This window comes from Pteropus alecto, unplaced genomic scaffold, assembly GCF_000325575.1.
Source record: "Pteropus alecto unplaced genomic scaffold, ASM32557v1 scaffold21, whole genome shotgun sequence".
NCBI classification, from domain to species: Eukaryota; Metazoa; Chordata; class Mammalia; order Chiroptera; family Pteropodidae; genus Pteropus; species Pteropus alecto.
This window is the reverse complement of record NW_006436282.1, coordinates 9,611,384-9,636,905: the sequence shown is the minus strand read 5'-3', so window position 1 is coordinate 9,636,905 and position 25,522 is coordinate 9,611,384. Positions and strand designations below refer to the sequence as shown.

The window sequence follows — 25,522 nt, the reverse complement described above, 5'->3', positions numbered from 1 at the left end:
GAGTGATTGTATTTGTATGTTAATGAAAAATAAGTATTAATGAAAGTTTTACTTATATTTAAAGGTCATTTTGCTTGTCTGTGTAAATGAAACTTATTGCAATAGATTACTTATTATTGCAACATAAGCCATATATTTCAAAGTAACTTTTTCAAGAAAAAAATTGCACAGAGGTTCTTGTATTAACTTTTTTTTCTGTTAGTTTGCAAAGTTGAAGGTTGTGAGAACATTATATTTATGAGGGAATTTATTCACCCAAAATAACTTAAAATATCTATTTTAATTGTTCTGGAAGGTTGGTTCCTTAAGATGTTTAAGTCTCATTGATTCCAAGTCAGTGCTCTTGCTGGCAGATTTTGAATGTGCATAGCAACTCTGTTCCTGGAATTTTAAAACGTGGAATCTGTAACAGACTCTTACTATTTTATAATCAGTTTCAGCACAGTTTTTTACTTTGGACTTGCTTTGTCTCTGTGTCACTTGGATAAGTGTTTTGAATAATTTATCCGAGTTTATCTTTTAAAACTCTGCACTGATTATTCTTACCCATGATTATTAAAATACCTGTAAATCAAATCTGAAGATTTAGTTTTATATAAAATAAACCTAGAGAATGAGTAATATCTTTGCAGGACCATAGACTTTTACTTAAAAAAGAATTCAAAAGGTTAAATAAATAAGTTCAGGAATTAATCCTCGGAGTGTTGTATTGAATACCCAGGTGGGCTACTATTTACAAACTGTGGATGCGATTGCACCTAGAATGATTATAATATTTTTCAAAATAGTTTACATTAATTTATACTATCATGATACAAGCAAAAAGTTGCTAATATTTTTAAAATCTAATCGTGAGAAGAGAGGTTCCTTTTTACTATTTGTTAGTAGGCTGCATGTTTATTTTTAATTTAGTAATTATATGTAATTATATTATTTGCATTAGCATTTTAACTTGATTTATTCCGCATCTTGAATAATATTAGCTAAAAAGAGATCTCGAAATTATACTAGTTTACTAGTAGCTGGATTTGTCCATTTATGTCTCTGGAAATCCAGAAATTAAAACATTGCCAAATTAGCTGCCTGTGAACCTTTTACATATTTCTTTTCATAATGTTTTGTAGTCAAGAAGCTGACCATGGAATTTTAAAGCATCTTGACCCTTTTAAAAAAGATTATTGGCAATTAACCAAGTTTCTTCCATGAGTTAGAATCCTATTGGGAAGTTAAACAAGTCCAAAAATCTTACTGGACCTGAGAGTCAAGTTAGTTTTCATATGTCATATGAAAATCATGTTTAAAAAATTATCAAAGTCCCTAAATACTTGGAAGATGATACATCTTAGCTTGTTTGTTTTTCCTATAAGAATTTTATAAGTTAGACCCAAAGTGCAATCTATGGATCAGTCATAGGTAAATTATTATTATGGAGTAATAAATGTGTTTTATGTCTAAGAGAAATTGTGATAGGTAAGGGTGGAGTTGGAAACAGTTTTTTTTTTTTCTCAATTTACTGTTATTTCTAAAAATAGACTTTCCATTCTCTCAAAAAATTCATTTCTAAACGGATCAAAAATATGTGTGTGACAATTATAACTATATTAGTATCACTTTCTAAGTACTAACAGTGCAATTTAAAGATTTTTAACAAATATACCACAATTTAAAATAATCACACTTCATTTTGAAGTTGAAAAGGTAGTTTTCAGTGACCATAGTAGCAGTTAAAAAAAAAGAATGTGCCTATTTTAAATTTTGCTATAGCTACTTTATATTGTAATCATAACTATGTATAATTCTTTATTGATTCTTTGTCTTTCGAATTAGATTGCTACTCACAGAAAGGCAATTTCAATTATTTGATCCCGTGAAATAATGAGTTCAAATATCAGTCCTATCAACATCATGGTAACATCTCATTCTTAACAACCTGTTTTAAGTGGTGCTTTACAAATGGTGCCCTAGAAATTTATAGTTAAAATGGACCCTCTTGCGGGGGGAACAGAAGAAGTAGAAGTATGTAAAATTCATTTTCAAAAGGCTTGCATTTCTCTAAAGTTACTTATTAAAGCTTGCCTACTACCACAAACTAAAAAGAAATAAGAAATTTCGTATATAGCTAATGAAAATACATAGCAACTCTTGAACGTTGTTTTTGCTGTTGGTCTAGATGTTTTGAGGTTCCTTTTCGTCAGCAATATTAAGGAAAAAAGTCGTCAGTGATTCGCTGCCATCCGGGTAAAAGGTTTTTCAATGGAGTTGTAGTAAGTCAAGTTTCATGCTGCCACCACACTTGAGTCAAAGTTTTATCTCTAAGAGCAACCTTTCTACACCAAAGGGTCTTACCTCATGCAGATAAAGCTGGTTTTTTTTCTTTTGTTTTATGTGACCTTCAAATGATAATTAGGTTGACTTAAAAGTATAGAGATGTCATTTTATCTCCAATTCACTCCATTGGCTGATACTGTTTATATTCAAAGTCCTTTATTTCAAAGTTCCTTAAATAATATGTGCTCTTGTTCTTTGGTGTACATATTGTCATCCAACAATATTCAGCAGTCATAATATACTCATTTTTATTTCAAAATTAAACTGTTTCTTTTTAAAATTGGATATAAATTGGATGTGTTCATGAATGTTTTTTGTTTTCTTGTGATGCAGTAAGGAATAAAACCTTTAAAAACTACATTATTTTATGTGGTTAACATAAAAAAGGGAATTGAGAATCTAAGCATTAAATTACAGAAGTCTATACTATTTCTTAGAATTGAACAAGAGTCATTTTTTTAGGGCGTGTGGGCTACTACCCCTCTGCATTGTACCAGGAAATACTCTAAAATGTGAAAGAAAAACTTCTTTGTACTTGATTAAAAGATAGCAGGTAGAGTAATGTATTATATTTCTAAATAGTCATTGAAATTATATAAATGCCATTCATCTGTGATCTATTTGTGAAATAGAAATGTTTTTTAAGATTAGAATTTGGATTTGGTATAGAATAATGTTTTACAGAGGGCCTTAATAGATGTTTATGAAATATTGCCAAGCTTTTCTAGTCACAAGAAATCTTTAATTTCTTAAAATTTATAATATGATTTTATTCCCTTTGGCCTGTGTATAAACTTGTAAATAAGATGTTAATAATAATAATAATAATAATAATAATAATAATAAATCTGTAGCATTAGAGAAAAGATTTGGCTGGAAACAACAGCTCTGAGCTACCCTTAAGTTTTCAACTCAGTATAGATCAGTTCAGCTTTAGAAATTGAAGCTGATTTGAGACTAAAGACAACTAAAACTTAATGTTTTTTGTTTTTTTTTTCTTTTGGAGCGTATAGAATGTCTTTATCAAATATCAAAATATCAAAGATGATTCTGTCGTTGAGACATAGCCTCCTTTTTTGTCTGTTTAAATACTTTTATACTTCTGCATTAATTAATGCTTATACTTTTATACAACCATTTTAATGTTAAAAGTGGATATGTTATTAAACTAGGTTTAGTGGCCTCATGATTATTTTATTCCATGGCCTGAAGCTTCATTTTAGTATTAAACAGAATTCCACTGTGCAAAGTTTGATTTTCTTGTTGTTTCACTTAAAATGTATATTTCTTCAGAGAAAGTTGTTTTTAATACTTTGATTCAAAGTGAAATGCTTCAAAGTCATAGTAATCTGTTATAATTGTAGGATAAAGAAACTTAGAATAATAGGCAAGAAAAATAAGGTATTTTTAAATGGTTTTTCTTCTTTATTTCTTCTGTCCCTTCCTCCTTTTTTCTTTACCTCTTTCCTTCTTAGTTTTGTACATTTAAGTTTCTGACAAGGTACTCTATAAAGCAGGATGGGATAAATATATAAAATATATGGATTTAATTTTGTAAACTTGTTACTTATTTAAATGTGTACTTTAATGGATCTGAACTGTATTTGAGATAGAGCAATAAAACTGTGTTTATATTGCAAGTTCAAGTTAGCTTGCTTTAGCTCTCTAGAAGGGTGTGACATGAAAAGATTGTGGTTGGGCCACATGGCTCATGCTGGACTGTGTTTTTGTGAATGGAGGCAGAACTCCAGTTCTGCCTGCTTGTCTGGAGGAATTGCTGAGGAGATCAGCTGTCTCATTCACGGGCAGAAAGAATGACTCATACATCTTCCGCCTTGTTTGGCTCCAGGTCATTGTTACAGTGGATAGAACTGGTTTTAATTAAATATTAACCCCTTTTATACTCAACATTTGTTTCATTTGTAATTTTTCCACTTTCCCCCCAGCTTTAAAAGAAGCCAACAGGCGCCTAGTCTCTAAGAAAAAGGGTTTTTTTACTTGCCTGCAGCCAACCTTGGAAAATATTTAAATGCTTACCTTTTCATAAGTAATGAAAGTTTAAAATATGCATAAAATAAAGGCAAACTACTTAAAAATTGCCCCCCCCCCGGGAAATGTTAGGTAAGAAAGTATATTAAAATTAAAAATAAGAGTTAATGATTCTGTGACATCTAGATCATGATTAATGTTTTCATGAGTTTCTTTATCATGATATGTACTGCTAGGTAGTAAAAAGAGAGAGAGAGAGGGAGAGAAACAACTTTGGCTAATAATCTAGGTAAAGCAAACAGCTGAGAGTACAGATACTACCCTTTAAAAGCCGAAGTCCTAAGACTCGATGGCAACTTGTCTGTTAATGTGCAATGGACTGATAGAGCTGCTCCAGCTATTACCAATAAAACCTACATGCTTAAGTTTCTTGAAAGCCTTTTATTGGTCTTTTGTATATACTTTTCCCCCTTCTCCTTTCTTACTCTTTTCCTTCCTCTTTAATTACATAGTGTGGGGAAACATTTTCTTTCCTCAAAGGTGATTATTCCAAGCATAGTTTATAATAAATACATATCAGTGAAAACAAACCTTTTTTTTTAGGTTAGCCTCTATTGTTAATTTTCCATTTTGGAGTTGGTATGACTTGTCACAAATTATTAGGCAGCTGTAGTTTGCTACTTCACAGAATTCCCATGAATTGAGGGAAAAAAAAGAAAATGTATGATACGAGTGTAGCAATACTTTGTCATTTTTTCCTTGTCCAGATCCAACTTGTGTTTTTAGTTAACTGCTGTCCTTTCACTCGAACTTCAAATTAGAGGTAGACTTAAGCCTTTGTCTATTTAAGTAGCATGCTGCTTCATTTGGTCTGTTCAGTTTCTGAAGATTAGCTTCTGTGAAAATGTGAGTCATATGTTTTTTGTTAAAATTCTGTAATATGTTCATGCATAAGTGTGAAGTATTTATTCAGTATGTTAAGGACTTAGAACAGAAATAGCAATTCTTATTCTTTTTTACAAATTGCTAGTATGCAGCTATTTTCTGTTTACTTGTGAGGTGCAAGTTCTAGTTTCTTCTGCTCCTAAAGTTTTGCCTTTTTTTGCACACATATCCCAACACACACCATATATCCATCAGAGATTTTTTTATGCCTTTCTCTAAGTGATATACATCATGGAGTTGCAACTTTGTCTTATGATAGTAAGAAGAAAAAAAAGTCTGGCCTTTAGGACATTCGTACCAGCATATTCAGTTACAAATATACTTCTGTTACTCACCAGCTATTTTTAACTATTCCTGTAAAGAGATATTACATTTTTATTAGGTTCTTGTAAATGTTGGCTTTTTAAAAGCACAGTAATTGCTGTGATTGATAATTTTTGCATCTCAATAGTTGTATATGTTTAGATGTTAATTTAGAAGGTAAACCAAAACATGGTTATGATGGAAAAAATATGTAGGATTTGATTCTGTTTACCTGCTTTTATTTACTAAATAGATGTTAAAACATTTTTTTGTAATATTTTTGAGGTACTCCTCCAGTTATAATTTTTGACTCTATGAGAAAAACTCAAGCTTCCTGCAATGTCGAAAAAAATGTTTATATAAGAGAATGCTGATGTACAAATTTTAGCTGTTATTTTTACCTGTATCAAATATAATTCATTAGAAGTAAAGATGTTAAACTTGCATTGTAAGGATTGAGGTAGTTTTTTTGTGAGTGAAATGGAAAAGATGGGCGGGTGGGAGAGACTTGGAGAGAAGAAAATAGTTATTTCTTGATTATCTGGCGTTGTCCAGCATTTTGTTTCGACTATTTCATTTAATCTTTACCAAAAAAACCTATATTTTCACTATTGAACTGACGAGTAAAATGCAGTTCAAAGAGGTTAAATAATGTTACACAGTGTATACAACTAGCACGTCATAGAACTATAATCTGAAGTATGCGTGACTTTAGTTAGTTGGGTATCAGATATTAATGGAATACGAAGAGAAAACATTTCTAATATAAGCTGATGAAATAGGCATCATTTATAATTTGGAAAAAGTTTTTAATTTGTTTGGTTTCATTTTGTGGCAGAAGATGGAATTTGTCTTTAATAAGCTTAAATATTGATGTACAGAATAAAGTTTCTAGAAAACGGTTGGATGTCAAGCTGCATATATTTTGATAATCGGCAAGATTAACATGGGTTCTGCTCTTAATAATATAACATAAATTTTATTTAGCCAAATAGCTTTGTTTTTAAAAATATTACTACATAAGCTAGTAAAAAGAACTTTTAATTCTATGTATTTGTAATCCTTTTTATTAGAATTTTTTAATATAGAATTTCTTTTAAGTTAGAACTTTTCTTAGCTCATTCAATTATCAACCCAAAACATTTTCAACAGACTGATTATTTTAATAAGCATTCCCCATGCAGAATAGGCACTTTTTAAAAAATTAAATGACATCTGTTTTAATATGACTTGATTGGATAAAAAGTCTCAGTATTAGATAATAGTAAAGTAATAATAGCTAATCAGATCACAGCTAAAGTTAATTAGGATGATAACTTATTATATTTTTACCAATTAAAAGTAACCTAACTTCTATTTTATGTAGTTTGTGTGTAAGTGTGCACATTTGTGTGCATGTGAAAACTTGTTTTTGTAATATTCTATCAATTTGGAATAGGTTATTTCGATGTTTAAATGAACTATGATGAAAATATTGTAGAAGTGAAATAGTTGTGTTTTGATTGCTGGCGAATGCATTTAGTCCTTCCTATTCAGTAATTTCTCCTTTACTAAAATAGGGAAGTCATTTGACATTAAGACTGATGAAATAATGATATTCCTTTTGTTAATGCTAAATAGTCACCAGGAAAATATTTTGCTTGAAAAGATGGAGTTTATTTTTATTTGTATTATTATGATCATAATCACTGAAAGATAACATTTTATTATATATAACCAAAATCAATGACAATGATTTAAGAAATGTTGTCACACATTTTGGCCAAATTTAGGGCAAATGTTTTTAATTATGGTAGTCTAAATTTCAGTAGACCGAACATATCAGAAGCGGACATATCTGTAAATCGGAGAGATGCGAGTAATAAGTACATATCATTTGAAAGAATTATGTGGTTACTTTAAATGGGATGTTTAAGCACCGGCAGTTGGTGAGTTGAAATACCTTTTACTCCATTCTTTCAAAACAAAAGAAAGCAAAACACTGCAACTAATAGAAATCCTGTAGCTTCTTTTGTTTTGCATGTGTCTATTGTTTTTCTCTGGCACGTGGAATTCAGAGGGACTACCACCATTATATTTCTGACGTGTTTTCTGGTTGACATCAGTGATCACTTCTATTTCCCCTCTCAAGTGTCGCTGTCAATACCATGTAAAATAGGAGCTCGTTGGTAAATAATAATACATTTTATCTCAGCCTAAAAAGATCTTACGTGAAAGATCTTACTTGATATTTCTTATGTCTTGGCAGTTTTTCTCTTAATTTAAATTTCTTTTTTCTTCAGCTCAGGTACCTGACAATGATGAGCAGTTTGTGCCAGACTATCAGGCTGAAAGTTGTAAGTATAGTTTGACTCATCTCTTGGCCTTTTCTGTCTTTCTTCCCTCTTTCATTCTTTCTCTTTGGTTGGTTTCCACTTCCAGTGTCTGTTCTTCTTGCATTGTGTCAGTGCCTTTTTAACTTACAGTCATGAAGTGATTTTATTTATCAGGTTATAACATCAGCAGAATCCCTGTACAATCTGAGCAGAGCTCCAAATAGTAGTGAACCAAAACTGATTTGATTAAAAGATGGTCCTATTCTCTGTATTTGGTCAGTATCCTTGGAGAAGAAACAGGGAGATCCATGAGTATGCAAGTGTTTACTTCTAGTTTTTCAGTATGTTCCCAAGGAAAAGTCTGGATGCTGATGGGAGATAGTAGTTAAAATCCATATGAGATTATTTATTGTAACATAAAAATTCTGGGCCACGCATTTATTGGTTTATTATATTATTTTATATTCATGAACTTTCACCTGCTTTGACTTAATTTTTAGCCTCATTTTCTGCTTCCTGGTTGCACTACTACAAATGGAAGTAACCATTGCCTTCTCTTAAGATCCCTGCAGTGTTTCTTTCTGTGAGACTTGCTCCAGGGCCTGACTGTCATAGAATGAGTGTGGAGTGATTCATGGTTACTCACCCTCCTGTAATTGCAGAGTGAGCATTTTGCCTGTGCAAACATGGTTGCCTTGGGGTTTACTTCTGATCCTTATGCTTTGCCATTCTACCAGCTAACTGAAACTACTGACCTGAGGTGCAAGTAGTAAAGAAAAGGATATAAATGCCATCTCGATTGTGAAACTGACCTAATACACTTTTGTTCTGTAAGCATCGTTTAATGTTTCATTTTTCCAGACCACTGACATTTTCACAAGAGGCAGTATCAACAGCAACAAGATATGCTTAATACCTTACAGCTTATTGAATCCATATTTTCACACCTAATATCATAAGTCTAATACAAACACCTATGTTACTTCATGTAACAGATGTTTGTGAGCATTGTTTTCAACTTTTATGTTTGGTATCTTAAATTTCCCAGGTTTCAAGAGTTGTAAGATGTTCTTTCCAGATTTCACTCATGTTAAATGTTGTTAGTTCACTAAAAGATTTTTTTCACTTGTGATAAAATATACACAACAGATAATTTGCCATTTTAACCATTTTTTAAGTATGCATTTCAGCGGCACTCACTTGTGCAAACATCAACACTACCCATCTCCAGAACTTTCTCATGATCCCACATTGAAACTTACACTGTACTTGCTAAAAAAATAACTCCTCACACCTCCCTGCCCCCAGTCCCTGGTAACAGCTGTTCCATCAGCTTGATTTTGATATGACAAGAGAATTTTGTGTGTTGCTTGATTACTGAATATAGTTATTAGAGAAACGATTTCAAGAATCTTATACGACAATGATACAGAGATTAAGAAACTCTCAGAAGGACGATAGCTAAGGATGACGTATGGGCAAGGCTCCCCTTCAAGAAAGTGTGGGAAGAGAACGGTCACACTTCCAACACTTCTCTTCCCTTTCTGTGGGGTGCTTGAGTTCTTTCTAAAAGCTAAACCTGTCATCTGAGTGGGTGAATTCATCTCATTGAGTCATTTTACATCTGAAGAAACTGATAATGATTCCAACACTATATCAAGTGCCAGAGTGAAACAACTATCTTAAGGTAATTTTTCACTCCTTATTTGACCTCTTCAGCTTTTCTTATTCTTCACTGTTTCATGTCCTTGAGTTCTCTTCTTTTGGTCACAGTAGAATGATTTTTTCCTTTCTCTTTTTACTCCTTTCATTCTGCCGTGGTAGTACTGTCCCATAGAACTTTCTGTGATGATACAAATAATCTATATTCATACTGTTTGATACAGTGATGTCACTAATCACATTGGTCATTGAATACATGAAATGTAGCTAATGGGACCGAATAAATGAATTAAAAAATTTTTTAATTATCGTGACTTTATATTTAAATAGACACATGTGGCTATTGGATACTGTAGTGGTCAGTGCAGTTCTGTATAACTGTGTCTGCTACAGTGTTATCTCCAGCCTTGGTCTCCATTCTGCTCTGTCTCCTGGACATTGTCACCTGATCCTCTATTGGGGTCCTTGTGCAAATGACAAAAAATGTAACATCTCTGGCCTCACCTGCTCAGACCTCAGCTGAGTGTTGGCATAAAACACTATTTACACAGCAATCCCAGTCTTTAATGTGCTGTTCCACAGACAATCCACACTCAGCAAGGCCAATGTTGAAATCATTATTCTCTTCTAGTTCTGCTGCCTTTCTAAGTCGATGGCATCGCCATCCAAGCTGAACCCCTTTGATTTATTATTAATTCCTCCCAGTTCTTTATCATTAACCTCAGATTGCTTACCAAGATGTTGATTCTACCTTTCAAAAATGTCTTCATTTCATGGCCTTACTCCATCTCTGTTTCAGTACTGAGCTCACACCCATGCTTTGCCTAGACCGAATTTGTGATCTGCCTTTCGATTGGCACCCTTGTCCCCCATTCTCTCTCTTCCAGTCCACTCTCTGCAATGGCATCATCACACAGCCATCGGGCCTTGTTAATTTTCTCCTGAAACTTCCTTCAGAACAAAGTCCTAATTCTTTAGCTGTACAGAACATTATTCTATAACCTGGGCTTTGACTACTGTTTCAATTTTAACTCTTGCCATCCCAGCACCCTGTTCCTTCCCATCCCAGCACCCTGTTCCTTCCCATTTTCTGAGCTTGAGCCCTTCTAATTTTTCAGTTCTCCAAACAGAGTGAGCTGTTTTATAACTCTTTGTCTTCGCACATGTTCATTTTACTTTAAAAGTTTTTACTTTTTCCTTGCTGTCTGGTGATCCTCCTGCTCCAGACTCAGTTTAGACTTCGACTCATCAAAATCTTACTTGAGCTCTTCTTTGCCATCCTTACTCTGCAGAGTTAGATTATAACATCTCATCTCTTGTATTTACTATATTATAATATTTTAGGTACACGTGTTTCATCGATAAGACTGAACTTCTTGAGAATTAGGAGTATGTCATCTTCAGGATGCCTTGAATGTTATAGAAGCACAATAAATAAAATTGTCATCATAATCACGATCAGCTTCTTATTACTTATTTCAGCCAAGGCATTTTCAAACTCTTAAGGAAGAAACATGTTATCTTGCCTTAAAGCAATACATAGTCTCATTCTGAAAAAACATACTGAAACCATGAATGTTTAACCAAACATTTTCAGAATGCTGAAATTTTATTTTACTTCAATTAGTGACTATTTACAGTTAAACAAATATGGCTCTGGGACTTGTGAATAAAATACCTAATTATAAAGGAAACCTATAAACAAAGGTAACAAGAAATATGAAATAGTCTAATAAAAAGAAAGTGGTGGTGTGCTCTATTTCAAGTTTTCACTGGCAATAAAGGACTTTTGTGACCAACTAGTTTCAATCTTCATTCAGAAGAAGAGGAAAATGATTTAAAAAGAGGAATAGGGCATATGGATTCTATTCTAAGGAGTATTTTTTGGATGGAGAATGTTATCAAATATTGCAACTAAAAGGTTATATTGTCTCCTAAATGTCTTTATAAATGTTTGATTCTCATCTGTCTGGGAATGCTTACTAGGACAGAAGGATCCCATCTCTAGGAATGGAAAGAAACTCCATTCCCCTGTGTAGCCTGTCTATAAATTCTGTGGGGCTATCTTTTCAAATGTGAATAATCAGATTTTCTTGTATCCTTCCATCAAATAAAATGCTTCTGTATTTGCTTTTATGGCTTTAGCCCTTTGGTACATGTAGGTTAGGAGAATTAACTGCAAAATTCTGTTCAACATCAGATTATAGAATATACATTTGACTGTAAAATTATGAATACATGTAGAAGAGTAGAGAGCAGAGAAGTCAAAAATTGTGAAAGTGAGATTAAACCGTAACACTTGAGTATTCTCTAAAAATAATACCGAGCATTTTTTATTTTTATTCATAAAATATATGTATTAAACATTTAGAATCTAATGTGTAATACTGTAGCTTGCTAACCTTTGAAAGATGCTGACTTTTGAAGTACATATAAACATTTCAAAATAAATAAAAATAAACAAACAAAAAAACCCAAAACCATCCTAAGAAATGAGTGAAAACTAAGAGAAATAATTACCTACCTAAGAAATGAGTGAAAACTAAGAGAAATAATTACCTACCTCTAATAAATTGTTTGTTTCTTAGAAACAAATCTTCAGAACTCAGGCACTCTGCTGGAAAAAAAATAGAATTACTTTAGGATATGCTTTAGTCTAGAGGAAGTAGAATTTTATCTCTTCAGAAAAGAGAATTTAAAAACTATTTAGAAGATAGATGAGCCTTATTTTCCCAAACTACATCCAAATTTGTATACAACTGAATTTTTCTAAATCCTGTCTTTTAAATTTAATACATCAATAATCTTATATTTTAAATGATATTTTAAATTTAGTTATATCACTAATCTTTTTAAATCTACTACCTCATTTTCTTCATTACAAAGTTATGAGATTTTTTCTAACTAGTTTGTTTCCATTTTTTTACATTTAGTTCCTTTTAGTATTTTCTTTACAGTGATTCACATAATAGTTGATGGTCACATTTATATGTTGCATCTTCCCAGAACAAGACCAGGGTTCTGCAAAATGCCCAATAGGGTCGAGGTTGTGACTCTTCTCTTTTCTCTTACATTCAAGAAAGAACACTGGAATGCAAGTCAATGAGAATAATCCCATCAAGGGAATAATAACCTTGACTTTGATATATTTGTGAAAGTAAATATAAAACAATCACAAACTTCTATACTTTAACTGAAATTTGTAATTCAATCCTAGTGATCCATCTGAAAATAAGACAAATTGGTATGTGGGTACTTAGCTGTTTAAAGTCACTATCGTATGAGTGACAGTTTGTTCAAATAAGTAAAAGTCACGCAGTGCTTCATTTTCTTAGGAATTAAAAAAAAAAAGTATAGCACTCTGGGTCTTTTTTTTTTTACAGTGAAGTGGGGACAAGATACCTTAGGTTACTGTTACAAATCTGCTTCTTAAAAATACTGAAGTAGACAGGACTCTGCAGACCCTGAGTAATTTCTTCTTTTTAACATGTTCTTGTTGCCTGAGATAGGAAAGTTCCATTTCTAGTTTGTGTTTTCTTAATTTTCTGCCTTTCTACTAAGCTACCTTTCTGTCTTCTGTTCCTTTCTATACACACAGTGAGTATTTTATAAAAGTTTACTTTTTGTTACTAATTTTGAAACATTTCTTGCCTGATTAAGTTTTTGGATATGACCAGTCAGAAAGATTTTTTCTTTCATTCCTCTGCCTGTTTTTACCAGACGTGAGCATACATTCAAAGAGGAATTCCATTTCTGGGATTTGAGAACATAAATTTGTTACTGTGTTTTTTTGTTTGTTTATTTGTTTGTTTTAATTTGAGGCATATTTAAACATGTAGTCAGACTCAAGGTTTCCATTCAAGGATGTATTGTGTCCTGCATTCTTTGAGACAGTATGCCTGAGATTTATAGCAATAGCTGGCTCTTGAAGTTTCTGTGTGCTTTGTGTATGGTTTTCTGCCATTGTTTTGGTTGTTTTTGGTTTGTTTGTTGCTTTGGTTTTTTTTTTTTTACAGTTTAAATTTTATCAAAGTGATATATTCATAGAATAGGAAAAAAGGAAAAACAAAGATTGTTCCTCATTTCACAGTCCTTACTCTCTAGAGGAACGAAATTTTTTTTCTTTTTTAATAGTTCCGTATACTAAATAATATGCTTATACTACAATTTCTTGATTTATCAGTTTTAGATTTTATCTATTGTCCCATTCAGATAGAGAAGCATTTTGAGTAAGTTTAAATTATTTTACTGAAAGTAATCAGCAATGTAATTCTACATGAGTCTAGTAACTTATTCACATTGAATGTGAATAAATCATTTGGGAAGCTTGTTCAAACACAGCTTCATGTTCCTGATACTTTGAGAGTTTGACTGATGCAGGCCTTCCACGGAACATAAGGTTAGACATTGTCAATTCTGTCATTTAATTTGTAGGGTAGAGATGACCGTGTCCGTCCTTTGAAATTGCGTTGTAAGACAGACGCCGCTATTTGTACACATGGAAATGTGTAATAGACACACTTCCTGAAAATTTTTATATAAGTAATATAGTGTCATGGATTATTTAAATATACCAGAGAACTAAAAATAAAGTGTATGTAGAAATGATAGTTTCTTAATTTTTTGTCATCTTTGCTAAAATTATTTGTATTTTCCAATTCCAAAGACTATTTTCTATTTATTTTCTCTTTAGCTATGAGAAAGTCAGTACAGACTATAGATCTCTGTCATACTAGAATCAATTTGAGATTAGAAGGTCACCTAGTAAATTGTGAATCTTCCCAGTGCTGGTTAAAGAGCACCAAGGGCCCCATCCTGTTCCCGCTGCAGGAAAAAGTCTTGTCATCAGATAGATTACTCTTCTATGGATGGTGCACATTTGCTCCATGCCTCTCACAGTTTAGAGTTCAGTGGCCACCTTTTCAGCAAAACAAACAGTTTAGTGCTTGATTGTTTCACAAGGAACATATATTTGAAATCAAAATAGAAACCCAGTGGGAAAAAAAGCTACATCTTGCAAGAAATTTTGTTTTAGATAACCTCCCAGGAATCAAAAGTTTAATAGAAGAAAGAAAACCTAAGTCATACACCTTGGGAATGTCAGTTAATCTTTATTTATTTATGACAAGGAAATAAATAATCTGTTGGGCACGGGACACATTATGATTTCCTATAAAACTTTCTCCACACTTGGAGAAAAATAAAGGATAACATCTAAATAATGAAGAATTCTTGCTTGAATTTAAAAGTGGATTTTAGAAAAACATAATGAATGAGAAATAATGGGGAAATAGAAATTACTATAAATAACAGTATACTTATACCTAGAAAATTGCATCAGTTTTAATAGAGCCTGCTCTGGTAAATACATCTTTTTTTTTTTTTTTTTTTTGGTTTTACAAGTTAATTCTTCCTAAAGTAGATAGTTCAGACTTCAAGCCAAAATAAAAACCAAAAAACAAAGCTAAACAACTCCCGCCTCCCCCTGCCTCTCCTAAAACTGGGGTTTGTTCTGTTTCTAGCTGAAAACTAAGATTATATATCTCAACTCAAGTTTTTAGTTTTTTCTTTCCTATTTATCCTTTTTAATTTTGCCTTTAGTATAACAAATTATCTTAGAAACTGACTTCAGAAACATGCTCAAAGGAAGTATGTCAACAAATACTTTCCACTCACCCTGCCTATAATTAGTAACAAATTATTTTGAGAAAACAATCTGTGCCATCTTTGGTTGAAATTTACTCAATATTAAATAACTGGACTTATACAGTAACTGGACTTATTAGTCTAAGAGCTAAATAGTATTTGTTGGAAAATTAGATGTGGGATGAAGGTGGAAAATTATTTGTAGAACCAAATGCTCTTTCTTCCAGCATTTTTAATACATACACATACACTTATGTGTAGTGTTGAAACACAACATTTATTAGAATTTGCAAATAAAGCCATAGCAGTCATGAAAATAAGTACATTTTTGGGCCACCATTTCATAGAATATATAAATTTCATGAAAGCAGATATAAAGAAGAAATAATCTGAACTAACCTCTTTGTCATAATTGTATGCTTAGTGTTTTTCTGTGTTTTTATATTGTTTTCTCCCATTTTTTAAATAACATTGAACATGTACTTAATATGCACAGTGCATATTTGCTTCTGTCTGTTATTGAATTTTCTAACGAGAGTTTGTGCTGTGTCTCACTAAGTAAAGATGGTTGGTGTGATTTGGTTGCTTTTTTAAATGTTGTAATGAATTATACCCCAACAAGGACTACTTGCATTTGACATTAGCTGAGGGCAATGCTAACTCGAGAACTTAATTATTAACAATTTATCAGGAAAGGCTAGATTAAAAATCCTGTTTATACAATGTCTGATTAAACTTTAAGAAAAGTACTTTTGTGTAATCATTTTGTATGCAATATTTGAATTTTATTTAAATCTAAGGTTTAGCAAAGAAGTTCCTTTCGCTGTAGATGCCACATTGTTAAACCATTCAGAGGTTTGTTTCACAGTTACTCCTAGTTAGGAGTGATTTTTAGATCTCTGAGAAGAAGCTGGAATTGTGATTGTTCCTTTATTTATGTCTTAGTACAGGGAAATCTCATGTTCATATTTGTTTGCAAAATTGGAATGCTTGTATTCTTAAAAATGTGAGCCATGTTCATTATCTTCATTTTTATAATTTAAAAATAGGAAAAATCAATCTTGATAATATAAAAACTATTTTACTTATAAGATTTTAGTTTATTTATTAATACATATTTCTGCAGCTGTATATTTTTTGAGGATGCTAAGTAGGTTTATAAGACCCTAAAAGTTTATTTAGCCAACAAACACATTTTGAGCCTATTATGTCATGTTCTTTCTAGGCACTGGTGATACAGTGGTGGGCAAACAAGAAAAATACCTCTGCTCTTGTGGAGCTTACATTCTTAACTGCATGTAACTGATAAATAAAGTCTTATTCATCCCATGTTAAGGGATGTAAGATTGTATAGGGGTCAGTATGTATGCATAATCATCGTGTATTCAGATGCTGATCTATTACATCCTGAATAAAATATGCTTAGTTTTTTTTGTTTGTTTTTTGTTTTTTTTTTTTAAATTTTATGTTACTATTCACAAAAAATACTCTGCTCAAAGGGTGGCCACTGGATTTCCCAGTGGATGACTATCAGTGTTTCTGTTCACATCTCTTTAGTCTATGCCTAAATTTCTGTGATGGGGAACTAGGAAAAATATCTTATGGATTTTTAAAAATTATGTACTCTAATGGTAATTATTATATATACAGAATATTGACCTACTCTACTTTGAGATCATACTTGTTCTTTAAGATTCAGTTCAGAAGTTATTATTTCCTGATTATTTTAGGTAGAATTAATGATTTCTATGTGTCTGCAAGTGCTTTATATACATCTCAATTTTAATACTATTTGAATTGGCTACTCATATTTGTATATTTTGCACATTGTAGGTATTCAGTGAATAGTGAATTGAATGAATAGCTTCTTGAGTATTTAGAATCTTTAAAAAAAAAACATATTCATGCACAGGTGTCTTAAGTTGTTTGAAGTCTAATGTACATATCTGCTTTTATTTTCCTGTATTTCATTTTTCTTTCAAGGGTAATGGAAAGCTGTTTGCATTTCTGTAACATTAGAGCTAGGTCTCAGTTATCAGATTAGGGTTGTCTAATAAATGGTATTTGAGACTCACAATACATTCCTTGTTAATCTCTATTTAGCACAAATACTCTGAAATAAATTGGTATCATTCCCATTTTATATAGAGAGAAACCTAGGACATAAAATAATCTTATAACTAAGGCATATGATGACTGAAATTACTAGTTTGGATCCCCACCTCATACATGCTTACTCTGTGGCGATTTTCTCCCTTCCTTAAGAGCCTGTACTTAGCCCACTTGAAGGTTTCAAAACTGTTACTACCCTTGAAAAAAAAATCTACATTGCTAAGAACGAATGATATTCATACAGGGTATTGATATTTGAAAATTTTTTTCTTATCAAGGTATGATAAACTGAGAGAGACCGAGAGAATCTCAGAGGGGTTTGTCCCAAGAAAGATGTGCTGTGAACTTGTTTGAGCTAATAGCTTCAGGAAAAGCAAGATGGAAGGATTTGGTATTGAGGAACTATTCCAATTCACATCCAGGCTGCAGTGCTTGTGTTTCCCTACCTCAAAGATTTTATCTTAATTATCCAGAATTTGAGAGATTTATGACAACACCGCCTACTTGCATATTGTTTATGTGCAGTTTTTGACTTCAGAAATGTTTCAGATATGGTACATTTTCCTAGCCGGGCGAAAAGATCTCTTTGGACAATTAAGACAGTAATGGTAATAGCAGCAGCAGCAGCAGCAGCAGCAGAAGTATTAGTAGAGAACCAGTCATAGTAGTAGTTTTCATGGAATTCCCAAAGTAGTAGTAAACATTCATGAAAATCTCAATGCTGCAGCTTGAAAAGACATTGTAGATCTATGAGATCAAAACTCATTTTTAAGATGAAAAACTGAAATCTAAAAAAGATTGCTGGGCACTCTCTGATTTTAAAAGAAATAATGCATGCTCTTTTTTTTTTGTTGTTTTTTTGTTTTTTGGAAAATGGCAAATTAAGAATTATATGAACCTAGATACTTTTACTTATTAGATTACTTTTTATTTCACAAATTCTCTATTTGTAACACCGGAATAAGAAATATATTTTCATCATTTTTTTGTTAAAGAAGGTACTTTTAAACTCTGTTTCCTCACTAACACAGTTATATATATTTGTTGGATGAAGGAATGAATTCAGTTTGATGCGTCTTTGTTCCAGGCTTTTGTTTATCTACCAATTTGAGTGATCTCTATATAATTCTTACTGTTATTTAGATTTTTCACATTAAGCATGATCGGTATATACAAACCAGTACAAAATTCTGGATAAATTTTGATCTGAAAGAAATGTATATTCTCCTTTGTTTACTTTTCCCCCTGAACTTTTCAACACTGACATTCAGTCCTTAACCAGAAGATGCTCTTAGATTTCATTCCAGCCACAGGGTTGTCAGCAAAAGTTCTGTCAAATACTATCAAGGTCACTGGACTCAGTTAAAAGTGTCTCATTCCTATCAAGATATATGGGTAATATTGAAGTAAACCCTTTAATAATGTTAGCTTTTCCTTTGAAATGGCGCTCATGCTGTGAAATGAACTTTTACTGCTATTTGAGGTTGTTTTTCTCCATCCTCCTGGACACAACAGCCTTATTATGTTGATTTGATTTGACTCTCTAGTCCTTGGCACTGTGACCAGAATGTCAGGTGACACAGTTATCTCAACTCACGGGTCTGCAGGGAAAGCCAAGTAACTGGATGTCATTGCTCGTTTTTCTGGATGTTTTTGCCTTCCTGAGTCTCTTAATGTTTGTGTTTTCGTCTAGGATAATCAAACCCTCTTTTCCTTTCAGAAAGCTCTACTTTCATTCACTGTTTTATTGCAGATTAAAGGCTGCTACATTAGAAGGTTATCAGCTAATCGATAAACTTCAGTCATCTCATCTTGTGATAAATCTGTCCCATTGATCAAAGTAGAAATTTAGGCCCCTTAGCTTTTACATGGCAATTTCTGAAGGTTTGGATAACGTGCTCACAGAATGTATAGACCTATCCTCTTATGTATTTTTAGAGGCAGTCATATGAATTTATGTGTGTGTGTGATGTGCACATAAGCGGATCCACATATACAAATAGCTTCATCTGCATTTAATTTAAAATATTGCATTCTCACTTTACTTAACATTTTTGTCAAATTCTAATCATCAGCAAACTTATCTTTCTCTTCCTCTCTCTATATAAAACCTTTTTCTTGTTAGGACTAGTATTAAAATGCCTCCTAAGTCCCTAATGTAAAATTTCAATAATTGTAAGTGTAGTGAAATAGGCGCAAATGGTGTGATTATAAAATTTTAAAAAATCTACTCTTATATAGTTAAATAAATAATAGTTTTAGAATGTTAAGATTTGGAATCTTTATTTTGGTAAAATGCAGCTTGTTTAAGTTAAATTCCTACCATAACTTTTTTTTCCATTATGAAAAATAAGTTTAGCTAACAAATATTCATAGTGCCAGTCATTAATGCTAGATGCTATGGAATGAAAGATAAAAATAATATTAGTGAAAAAAAAAGCAATATTACTGATTGATAATATTAATCTCTTATATTCATTTAGCAATTTAGAATTCATAGGTAATTTTCACATCCCACATCTCATTTGCTTCTCACAATGGCACTGGGATGTAGGCAGGGCAGACAAATCTCACATAGGTTTATTGTGTTTCCCAAAGTCTCACAGGTAGTGAATGACAGAACCAAGACTCAGCTTGTAACTTTTCTCTTTGTTTGCATCTAAGCAAAATATGCTAACCAGTCATTCATTTTAATGTCCTACAAGGGAATAAAATACATGTATTTTTGCCACATATGTGTACATTTCTATGTTTGTATAAGATAATAAGTAAAAATGGAAAAGATCAAAGATATTTCTTATTATTTGTAGAGTTCATCTAATTTATAACATAATGTATATAATAACATATATGGAAAGCAAGGGTAGAGTAGACAGCCCTCTAAGTTCTCTATTACTCTATGAAAATCTTCATCCTCGTGTTTTGAATTGTAGAAGTGTGGTTAAGTTCTGTGTACACATAAGTTTTCAGCTTTAGGAATCCTGAAAGTTTGCTTAACAAAATAATAATGCTCTCAAAAGAAAAAAAAAATTAATTTTGGTTTGAGATATTGTTTATCTTTGGGCATTGTATAATTTGGCCAGAAACATAGTGAGATTAATAGAACATCATATTTGGCATTTTGTCTGATACTACAATTGCAAGGACCTTGTCAGCTTACAATCCCTTATTTTTTATTTTTTACACCTACAGCACCTGGTCTTCCTAGGTGGTCTCCCATCCAAATACTAACCAGGCCCAACTCTGCTTAGCTTCTGAGATCAGATGTACACAAATATATATGAAATATACAAAATACATAATTCATATCATACTATATCACAAATGCATTCATTTTGATCAGCTTAACTTTTTCTGTGTTATTTTCGTCTTGTGTATTTGTTTGTTTTTGCTATGCTCAGAAATTATAACTACCAACTTGTAGGCTGTACCTATATACATTGTAAAATAGTTATAAGAACAACTTGTCCTCTTACTCTTGATCATGCTAAGCAATTCGGTGCATATCTACAGTGATACTGTCAGAAAACACTTTGAAATTTTGTTTGTTCAAACCTACATTTTTGACAATGTAGATTCATGAACAGAAAGTTGAGCTGGTAACATTCGGTATTGAAATACAAGCCTGGTTAAATAAGAATCAGTTAGCATCATATGTTTAAGATTACGAGCTATGAATTCTGGTTGATCAAGGACACCCTAATTTGTGTAGCAAAATTGCCTGCATCTTTGCTTTTGTTGATTTTGAAGCTGATGTAGTCATCGAAAAGGAAAAAAAAGTGTTGATTTTTCAATTAAGATGCAACCTTTACAATGCAAAGCAATAATAATTATAGTGTTCACTCAGCCTGGAGTAAAAAAATTCTCTAGTTAAATAGCAATAATCAAGATGAGAACTATATTAGAAGAGTGCTAATTTTATGATCATCTCTTATTTAAATAATAAAAATTAATCCATGGGACCCTTGCTATAGCACTACTTTCAGTGAAATGGTATTTGGCTTTAAATATGGTCTCTGGAAGCTCATTTAAAAGTAATTGGCTGCTTAAATTGTGAATGACCTAAGATCATCCTTATAAAATAGCTACTACTCCAATGAATCAATTATTAGGCAGTGGCTGAGCTTCTATCACACCAGATATGTTTGACCCAACAACTGGACTCTGCATGCTAAATTTAAGAAAAGTAGGTTGGTTATAAGTACAACTAACAGAAAACTTGGAATTACTAACATCAGAGGGTTGTTCTGTACTGAAATAAAGATCTTAAAGTAGCTATAACCTCGCAAGGCAACGTGTCAGCTTTGGAGCCCAACAAACTAGATTCAAATCTTAGTTCCTTGATTTAACATATTTGTGATCTGGGCTAATTATCTAATGTCTTTCAGCACTGCGAGTAAAAAAGGAAAGTAAAAATGGGTTGATGCAATGATGAAATGAGATATGTCAAGATTTTGGCGCATTGGTTAGTATTTGATAACTCAGAAACGCTATAGAAGTAAGACATCAATATTTATTTAATATAAGTACTATTTTGAAGACAGAGGATTTCATAAGCTACAGTAACCGTTTCAGAATAATAATGCCAATAATATAGTTAAAAATTTTCAAAACGATTGCATTTGATTGACCTAGCATGCTAGTAATGTATCTTCCCCAGACAGGTATAATGAATAGATTGTTCTCCAAAAAGTAAATGTCACCCTATTTCCCATTATGCTCCTTTACCAACCCAGAAGGAAGAAACTACAGATGTAGCAACACATACATTACAAATTTGTGGAAGACCCTGTTCTTTCTCTAGTTTGTATGATAGGTTGTCTATGCACAGTGCTCTAAGTATATCCTTTAAAAGGATAAAAACTGTATTCATGACTAGCAATTGGAAGAAAAATGGTTTGACAGAACAAATCATTTTTAAGCCATGACTTAGAGGGTTATTTCACTTTAGAAATTATATTAATTATTTGCATAGTTATAATGCCAAGATAAATATAGACAAATACTTAAGTATTTATTTCTATGGGATAAAGTTTGTATGCATAAAAATATGTAAAACACAGACCCATAATCCCTGACTTCAAAAAGCATACTGGGGAGTTTGGAAGAAGATGGGGAAACATGCTGAGGATAGTTAAGATACAGTAGAGTAAGAAGTTAACATGTGGCCTGGAATGCAGGTTCTGGAGTCCTAATAGTTGGACACCATACCCCTGTCTACTACTTTTCAGCTGGATGACCTAAGTAAGTAACTAAATCTCCCAATACTTCCATTTTCTCAGCTTACAAAGGGGCTTACAATAGTAGGGATGACATAGATGTGGAACAAGGATAAAATAAGCCAGGGCACTCGTAATTATTGACACCATTACTATTATAATACTAATTATTGACACCATTACTATTATAATACTAACAATAAAAATACCATATGACTATAAAATAAATGAACATTACAGACAATAAATACTATAGTTCCTGTTTGTTTCTTTAAGAGATCAGTATAGATTAGAATTGTTGAGAATGGCCTCATGAAGAAAATGAAATACGACCTGGAACTAGAAACCTTGGCTCATGAAATAATTAGAAATGAAATGAACCTAGAGACGATCTGCCCTTAATGGACAGTAATAACGAATACTTGCATAATGTTCACTGTGTGCTGTGTACTCTTCTAAGCACTTTATATACACCGTAAAGTATCTAATCTTTACAACCTTATTTAGTGAGAACTGTTATCTCCTTTTCGTCAGATGTGAAAAACTGAGGCACAGGGTAGTTAAATGGATTGTTTCTGGTCCACAAAGAGACAGAATTGCAGACCTGATTCTGGAGTTTACACTTGTAACCACGATCGTATGCCATTTTGGATAGAGCTGTGTGCCAGAGATAAAGTGGTTGGGCAAAACAGCTCACCCAGGGTGACCAGTCGTGTCCGAGTGGTTAGTGACAGAGGTAGAACTTAATCTTCCTTAATACCTAATGTTCAGTACTTCTGTGTTTACACCTCAGTTGGCTCTTTAAGATTTGTATGAATTACCAAGTGATGAAAGGAGGGCCTGTTAAGCAAGATGAAGACCAGGCGTTAATTGCTCTGAAGTAAACATGAGCATTTTCTGTCCCTTGGAGAGAGAAAGGTGCAGTATTTGGAGATAGAGGTGTGCATTGGGTTGTGGTAGAGATGAATTTGAAAGGTCAAAGTCAGTTAAATTTTGTGAGTCTGCAAAAGTCAATCAGATACATTTGGGGTTTATCCCTAAGAACAAATGCTCCAGCCCGGAAATTTCTGAGTATGAAATTAGACATCACGTTACCAAGGAAGAGAAAGTGGAGAGAAAGAAACAAAGAGGCATAATATATTTTTTTGTAAATGCATTTTACAATGTAGACATACTGTAGTTAGTTGACCATATTTACAACAAATCTATACTAAATAATTTATATGTATCAGACATTATAATTATGTCAGTGGAATCTAATGTGGTAATTTAAAGAAATGTGCACTAGCTAAGAATTTATGCATACCTTGTAAGGAAGGAGAACCAGACTTTATCTAACTTATTATTTATCCCTATGCACACCCTCAATTTACAAAGCTCCTGTTAACTTCAAAGGGATGAGGAGGAGAATGCAAACTAGGCCTATTATGTTTGTGATCATACATTTGTTTTGCAGGTGGTATCCATGTGTTTCTCCAGAGCTCATCTTTTCTATTTGCATACATGGAAGGAGAGCAAAGTGTTCTTTCATCTTCATATTTGTCTAGTTTCTTGGAACTATGAGTTACAAAGGAAGTCTGTATGAATCTTCTTTGTGTTAAGTGCTAATTTATAAGCTGCTGAATATATCAGCTACAGTATTTGACACACCTAATAGTCAGTCACCTTACACCTGGAATTACAGCAGACACATTGGTAGAGCTCTGTATTCTAAAGAATTAAATTATATTTCAGAATATAAAATTAAAAGAAAATGTGAAAAATAAATCCATTTTACACATGAGTTTTCTACATTATGTTGTGTCGGTAAACTATTAAGGAGTCTGAATGAAGGCTGTTTGTTGTCATTGTGTGTCATCTTTGATTATTAAGTTATAGAAATATTGCTATTCCTGTATAATCTGTGATCGATAACAGGCACTATAATATTTACATATTGTTAACATCTAAGAGTCTCAAAAGGTTAAATTTAAATAGATGCTTTAGATTGACCTAGCAGTAAATGAAGTTTTGACAGTTTAAAAGAAAGATTACGTTGAGTGTTTAAATATACCACCTCATTTAAGATTAGAGATTCATTTATGTATACCTTATCCTAAATTTTCAAAACCCACAGGATTAAAAACTAATATCTATTTAAGTGAAATTCGTGTGAAAATTAATCAAATGCAGAACTTGTTTCCCAGTTAGTACATTTATATACTATGAATAACAAAAAGACTTGCATTGTCTAAAGATTAGTATGATTTTATATATATTTTGATATTACCATGAAATGCTCTGCTCAAGATAGAAGTAAATAATTTGTAATTTTAAATAGACTTGCCTTTGTGCTGCAGTATTCTGTCTCCAATGACACCTGTAGAATACTGCTACCTAATTATGCTCTATATTTTACGTTTAATGTGGTAATCTAATGTGGTAAAAACATATACATTGGAATGTTGCCATGACACTATTGCTGTGGAGTCAAATTTAGTAACTGGTGCAACGTCTTGGTTCCCATCAGTCAGGGTCTGTGTCCTGACGTATCAGTATGATCTTATTATATGGAGCTTTTCCCTTGTAATGTATCTTCAAGGATGCGCTTATGGGGTAGTGCTGCTATAGGAAGGCTCTAGAGTAGAAAAAGGGAAGGAAGGAAAGGATGGAGAGGTGGAGAGAGAGAGAGAGAGCCGGAAAGAAAGAGACATCCTTTGAACTAGCAGTTAGGAGGTTACGTCGAAACTAATACGTAATAAAAATTTAAGGATAATTTTCTACACATTTAAAAAAATTCCTTGTAGAATACTGTAAATACAGTGAAAATTGAGGTTTCTTAGGTTACAAGTGAATATAATTAATGAGTAATTGTATCAGACTTGATTTTATATTTTCAACTATTCTAACAATTATATATTCCTAGATCAGCAGTTCCTAATCTTTTTAACACCAGGGACGGGTACTCCTATGAGAATCTAATGCCTGATGATCTGAGGTAGAGCTGAGGCGGTGATGCTAGCA

General features: G+C 32.4%; 1 protein-coding gene across 5 annotated transcripts in view; it reads left to right on the top strand.

The window, feature by feature from the left end:
* The window catches only part of ETV1 (ETS variant 1), an 83,428-nt gene that overhangs the window by 5,314 nt on the left and 52,592 nt on the right, over window positions 1-25,522 (top strand). For all 5 annotated transcript variants that reach the window (XM_025046931.1, XM_025046934.1, XM_015589393.2 and 2 more), the window contains one exon: window positions 7,848-7,901. In XM_025046931.1, the coding sequence (XP_024902699.1) occupies window positions 7,848-7,901 (54 nt within the window). The remainder of the gene's footprint in view (window positions 1-7,847; window positions 7,902-25,522) is intronic.